This window comes from Archocentrus centrarchus, unplaced genomic scaffold (assembly GCF_007364275.1).
Source record: "Archocentrus centrarchus isolate MPI-CPG fArcCen1 unplaced genomic scaffold, fArcCen1 scaffold_98_ctg1, whole genome shotgun sequence".
NCBI lineage: Eukaryota > Metazoa > Chordata > Actinopteri > Cichliformes > Cichlidae > Archocentrus > Archocentrus centrarchus.
Genome location: NW_022060307.1, coordinates 294,535 through 301,350, shown reverse-complemented (window position 1 = coordinate 301,350; position 6,816 = coordinate 294,535). Strand labels below are relative to the sequence as shown.

General features: G+C 40.8%; 1 protein-coding gene across 1 annotated transcript; it reads left to right on the top strand.

Annotated features, from left to right (window-relative positions):
• Positions 1–257: 257 nt before the first annotated feature.
• LOC115778042 (uncharacterized) lies at positions 258–3,218 on the top strand. The gene is made up of 4 exons (XM_030726067.1): positions 258–519; positions 1,625–1,960; positions 2,198–2,307; positions 2,865–3,218. Exons 1-4 carry the CDS (start codon positions 450–452, stop codon positions 3,216–3,218), a joined length of 870 nt encoding a protein of 289 aa, XP_030581927.1. The 5' UTR covers positions 258–449.
• The last annotated feature ends 3,598 nt before the right edge of the window (positions 3,219–6,816 follow it).

The following is a 6,816-nucleotide window of genomic DNA, read 5'->3' as shown; positions in this document are numbered from 1 at the left end:
AAAGAGAATCAAAGGAGGACAAAGTTCTCCAGCATAGCTGTGGTTTGATGGAGGCTGCAGCTAAATGCTGCCTCCTCCATAGTACAATCTACATTTTTATACAGGGAAATCATTCTGAAGGCCTTTGATGATGATGATGCTCTTTAGTATGTAGCTGATGATTTAGCTTTAAATTCTCCTCTTTAGTTAGGACGCACTTTTTTCTGGTTACCTTACAGTCCAGCCCACCTACGTCACTCTAACGCGACTCCCTTTAGAGCGGCTGAATCGTAAATGTGGAGTCTGAACGAGTGTCTCAAAGTCAGATCTGTTCTCACAGTCAGACTTTCAGCATCATTTAAACCTTAATTTAATCTCTTGTAGTCAGGTTTTAAAGTCAGGTTCAGGTATTCAGAGACCATCGTCCTCACACAGTTACAACAATCCACGTGTTGTTCAGGAACAAGGAAATGGCTGCTGGATCTGAGTCGCTCTGCTCGACTTTGCTGTTTGTCGGCCTCTTTGTGTTTGTGTCTGCAGGTGAGATTCACTCTGTGAGGTGGAGGAAAACTTTCAGTCACTGATAACACAGCAGCAGCAGTTCGACCTGCAGTCTGTTTGCATGTGCAGGCGGAGCCTTTACTGAAAGGTGAGCTCAGAAGGAGCGAATGTAAACGGTTTTCTAGTTTACAAAGCAGCAGCTTTTTTCCCCCCCTGTAACCTCCATTTAACCTTTACTGGGAAACAGCTGGAGGTCCTTCATCAACCAGCTGATCAGTAAGTGAAGAAAAGAGAACTTTGTAGCTGCTCCATCCACCCTGTTTGTTTCACACAGGGAAAAACTGCAGTACGGAAGTTAAAGTATGCAGATGAACTGTTGATAAGACAGAAGTATTTCTTATTCAATTACTCGATTAAGATCAGATGATGTATATTCGTCACATGCACAGCTATATACAGTACAATGCACAGTGAAATGTATTTTGTACCTGCAGCCGAAAATGAGTAGTAAAAATATGCTTTCATATACATTGTACATACACTTATACATTGTACAAAAAAGGACTGTGCATATATATATAATGACACCTATTTAAAATTTTTTGCACTCACAATTTTCATATGTGTATAGATTTAGATGTGTATATAGTCAAAATATCTCTTTAGTCTTTATACTTTTATGCCTTTAGTGTATGTTATTGTGTTTTAGGTTTACTCGTTTAAATGAAACGGTTGCAGCTGTAACAGTAGTAATTTCCCTTTGGGATCAATAAAGTATTCTGACTGACTGACTGACTGACTGTAGGCCTGTGAAAATCAAGCAGGAACAGGACCAGGAGATCGCACGCTGTAAACAAAGCTGGCCCTGCCTGGTGTTCAATTGCAAATTGCTCTGAAATAATACTACAGTGCAGCGATCTAACCAGAGAAAGAATCAGAGTCTGGTATTGACGATGGGTCAGAGTGTGAGGGGTGTGTGTCCACCTGCTAATTGCAGTGATAGTGAAGAGTTCTGATGGCAAACCAGAGTAATTATCAGCCCAGCACAAGCTGACTTCAGCATGGCACAGCACAGGGCTGGAACCACGTGACCAGTTGTACTTTAACCTTTAACCTCTCTGCTCTGTGTTGTTTCCTCTTTCAGACCAGGAAACCATCACAGCTGAGTCTGGACAGAACGTCACTCTGACATGTCGAGCTCCAAATCACAGCATCGACATTGTAGAGTGGAGCAGAGCTGACCTGAAGTCACAGCGTGTCTTTGTATGCTGGGATGGTCAGGTTCTTCCAGAAGAGCAGCATCCATCCTTCAAGAACCGGGTGGATCTGCAGGACAGACAGATGAAGGATGGAGACGTGTCTGTGATTCTGAAGAATGTGACGTTTAATGATGAGGGAACATATCGGTGTCGTGTCCAGAGAGAGGATGACAGTGTGAAGCTCCTCAGCATCATCTACCTGAGAGTTGTTGCTCCTCCAGGTGAGTGAGCAGAGTTCAGTGTGTCTGTGATCAGAGGTGAAGCTGCTTCCTGGTTGTTGATGTTTGTTTCTAAAGATGTTGTTGATGAGACTTTGTAGAAAGCAGCTGGTCTGAGTGATGTGATCAGAGTGCAGTAGATAATGTCTGACAGCAGTTTGAAGAGGAAATGCATTCTGTTCTGTTCTTCACTCATCACCTACCTGACAGCTGACACCTCACACCTGTTTCTACCTGCAGGTCCAGGAGGAGACACAGGGGATGGAGGATCTGTTGGACTGATCGTTGGTCTGTCAGTTGCTGCTGTGCTTCTTGTTGCTCCTGCTGTTTTTGTGATCTATAGAAAGCAGGTTAACCCTTTGATGCAAAACATGGGTCAAGTTGAGTTTTTATCTTTTATATCTTTGCAATAATTTAATTTCATCATTCAGCATTCAAGGTATTCCTCAATTAACTTGTTTTTCATCATCATATATCCTTATTTTATTTTTTTCTTTCTTACTTTTTGAATAAAAACCCTTTTTGTATCACTACCCTTCTAATGCACAATATGGGTCAAAAACGACCCGCATTCATTTTCCAGGTTACCTCATGTATGGCTGACTGTTTCTATGATATAGTTTTGAAATAAATTAATTTTATCATTTACTTTTAAAATTATGCAGTAAATATCTTGTTTTTGTTTAGCACAAATCACCATTTTTATTTTTTATTTTTTACGTTATGAACAAGCACAGCTTTTCTAATTCTAGATCAAGTTTACACACATGGGTCAGAAATGACCTGCATCCATTTACTACAGCATTTAGTGGGAACTCTGAATTGTGCTTGTGTCAGATATTTCACAGCTCAACACAGCACCCTTTGCCCATCTAATACATGTAAGTATTGTTTTTCAATTGTTCAGTTCGATTCATGGGAGCTTCGTAGCTCGGAATTTGGATTCCATGGCAAAATGACCATGGTGAGCTATGTGCAGAAGAAGGGAAAGGCTGTTGTCCTACTGAGCACCATGCATGATGACAAATCAGTGGATAACAGCAGTCAGAAGAAGAAACCCGAAGTGATCCAGTACTACAATAAAACGAAAGGAGGAGTGGACACAGTGGTTCACATGGTTAGCAGCTACACATGTTTGTGGAGAACAAGGAAGTGGCCCATGGTTCTCTGGTACAATATGCTGGATGTTGCCACACTCAATGTCTACACCAACTTCAGTGCACAACGCCCTGATCATATGAGTGGTGCGAGTAATGCATGATGCCTACTTATCAAGGAGCTGGGCAAAGAGCTTGTCAAGCCACATATGAAGAGGCGCATGGAGGGCATACCTAACCTCCAGAAGCATATGATTGAGGCAATGGGAAGGTGTGGCTTAAAAAAACAAAACACAGCCACCACCCAGCTACAAAAGGACATCAGACAGGAGGGCCAAAGGAAGAGGAAGAGGTGTGCGATTTCCCCAGTTTTGAAAGACAAAAAAGCCAGCAGTGCACCAGGCCTGTGTGCAAGGAGCACAAACACTTAGTGATCATTTGTGAGGCATGTAAAAATTGAGATGGCAGTTTGTGTTCTAGTGATGTGTTCAATTGTGTTTTATTTTGTTAGGTCACATTTCACCAGTTTACAGTTGTATTAAGTTCAGGTCAATAACTGTTATCTGTTATCAGGATTTATGTGTATGTGTGACAAAAAGACAAACATGTTGCAAATATTAAATAAATAACTGTTTGGCCCCATTCACTGATAAACTAATTACTTGAAACGGATTTTTATTATAGTATTAAGACATTTCATTTTACATCAAACTTGGATAACCCGTGTGTAGTAATATAAAAAGTATTTTTGTTGATAAAGTAGTAAATGAAACAAAAAAAAATACTCATCTGTGGTAATTAAAAACAAGATATTTAAAGAATAAATTGATTTCAAAAGATAGAGCAAAGAAAAACTCAATCAGCATGAAATAACCTGGTAAATGAATACGGGTCATTTTTGACCCATGTTGTGCATTAGAAGGGGTGTGCATGTTATGCATCAAAGGGTTAAAAAGTCTCAGACTGTTGTGTAGCTGAACTGTGAGTCTCTTTGTGTTGTTACAAATTGTCAGTGTCGTCTTTGAGTATCAATGAATCTGATCTGAGGACAGAAACTGATGATGCTGAACTCCAATCAGACGTCAAACACGTCCAGATTTAGTTTGATTCCACATTTCTCTGATTATCATCAGAGCTGTTTAGACTGCGTTACATCAACTCCTGATTTCACTGTAAGATCTCACAGCACAGCATCAGAATCAGGGATTTATTTCAGCTTCCAGGTTAGCCTTTGATTTCAGCAGAAGTTCCTTTGTGAATAATTTGATTGTCCTCATTGTTGCTGAGTTCAGTGTCGTGTGTGTTACAGCATCAGGATCAGTGTGTGTTTATCTTCAGGTTCAGCAGCTCTGTGTGAGATCAAACCTGCTCTGTGAGGTTTGAACCACACAAACTGATCCTCATGTAGAGATCAGCTGTTACAGTATCATTACACACACTGACAGAACACACTGACAGCACACACACTGAGTGTGATGATCTGTGTGTGGATCACAGACAGTCACTAATGTGCCTGACAGTGTTCAGGACTCACTGATCAGCTCCAGCTGAGTGAGTGTTACAGACAGTATCATGAAGCACAGAGAAACCATCTCCATGCAGCTGCAGGCAGATGTTTCCTCTGAAGCTTTGTTCAGCTTTTCCTCCATGCAGGAGACTCTTCAGTTTGTTACTGCAGTTTAAACAGTTCAACAGCTGATCACATGTTATTGATGCATTAATTTCAGTATTTTTCTGTGACTTTGTTCATTGCTAATAAAGTTTTACATACATTAGCACTGAATATTTTTTTAATTCAGTCTGTCCTCATTTGTTTTCTGCTGTAAAATTGATTTTAATCAGTTTTCTTTCAAATTTAAATCATCTTCATTTTCACTCATTAAAATCTTCTTTAATGGACAGCTGTGTTTTCACTGAATAATGTTTATGAAAGTCAGTGTATCTTATTTTAGGATGAATGAATCTTCCTTACTCTCATCATCATAAATGCTTTTTATTGATCACCTGTGAGACTCAGAAGAGTTACACTTACATATCATGCCTTCAACTAGGGCTGCATCGATTCCTTGAGTAACTTGAATATTTCGATTATAAAAGATCCTCGACACAAATTTGTTGCTTTGATGCTTCGTTTAAACTCTGCAGCTCAGACGTCTTGTCGGGTCGTGGAGCGGCTCTCTCCCGCTGCCTCTCTTATCAGGCGGAGGGGAGATCAATGGAAACAAATGCACCTTGAAGAAACCTCCACACTTTCACAAAAACTCACTGGAGATGAGCAGGTTTCGTTTTCAGGATTTATTGAAGCCCAAAGTTAAGCAAAATACAGGAAAGCAAAAAGTTAAACAAAGCACAAGAAAGCAATTAGCTTCTCCCGGGAGTCAAGCGCCTTGAAGCCGTTACACGGAGATAAGGAAGACCAGAGAAAGAGCTTTTCACCCAAATTTAGCCTGGCCTTATATAGCCCAATCTCACACCTCCCCTTGCTGTTATCAGGAGTAGAGGGCATAGTAAGATGCTCCTTAGGCAACAGTTCTATGAATTGATCTCGGGGGCTAGCAAGACACCCAACTTTCCCACGCAAAAACACTCCCCGCAGTCCAGGTGCGCCTCTACCCCTCCCTTCCAGGACACACTCCTCGCTACTCGCCCTCCCCTCGGGAGAAGCAGGGTCAAAAGTGCACTGTGTAAAAGGTGAAGCTCCTCAAAAAGGTGGGGGCGCATTACTCCAGTGGAAAAACCCCAGGCCTAGGGCAGAGCAGGCCTCAGGCCTTTTCCACCTACAGCATGCAGTGCTCCAGTGTGTGAGTGACAATATAGGTGACAAATAATATATAATGTGACCATTAATTAGAGTGTGTGATTAATATATATAACAATACATGATATAAAAATATTGATAGAAAATACTGATGCCAACAAGATAAAAATACACGACAGTCTCCGCAGCGTTTCACTCGCATTAGCAGCATTAAAGTTCTCTGTCACTGTGACAGATTTACATCAGTTGGAAAAAACGACCCTTTAACACCCAGCAGATCATCGCTGACATGTTTTTCCACACTTCTATGCTCCCTACAGTCGCACGTGATGTGCTCGCTGGGCTGAGAACATCAGCTCTAGCTACCAGAATGGGCCACTATCACCACAGTTTGCCCATTAGCACTAGCTATCATTTGGTAATGACAGACAGCCCCCCCCTTCAGTACCGAGGGGCTCTGTCTAAATATTTTTATGCTTTAATCCCTGATTAGTGACTAAAAATAGACCTGCAGTAGAAACATATTTAGGAGAATGCTTGTAAATAAGAAGCATTGCAGCTACAGATGGCACGATACCACTTTTTAATGTCCGATACCAATACTGATATTTTTATATTTGGATATCTGCTGATACCGATACAAATCCCATCTTTTTTAAAAACAATTGTTTTAAATGCCTGGATGTGTTTTACAGAAGTCAACAGTCTCTCACACAACAATGGCTCTATCACCTGAAGCCTGCTGCTCCTATGTGAGAAGGTGATGCACTGGCTTATGGTATGTTGCAAATTTCATTAGTTCTTTTTCTGTAACATCAGCATGTGTCAAATTGAATCTTTAACATTTCATCTGAGTTTTCAAAAATACATTCCTGCAAACATTTCACAATAAAAGCCTTGTTAAAACCCTTAAGTAACCGACAAAACCTTAGAGGGCTTTTAATTTTAAATGGATACAGGAAGTGGTGATTTTTCGCCTCACGCCCACTTCGTTCTTCTTCGTC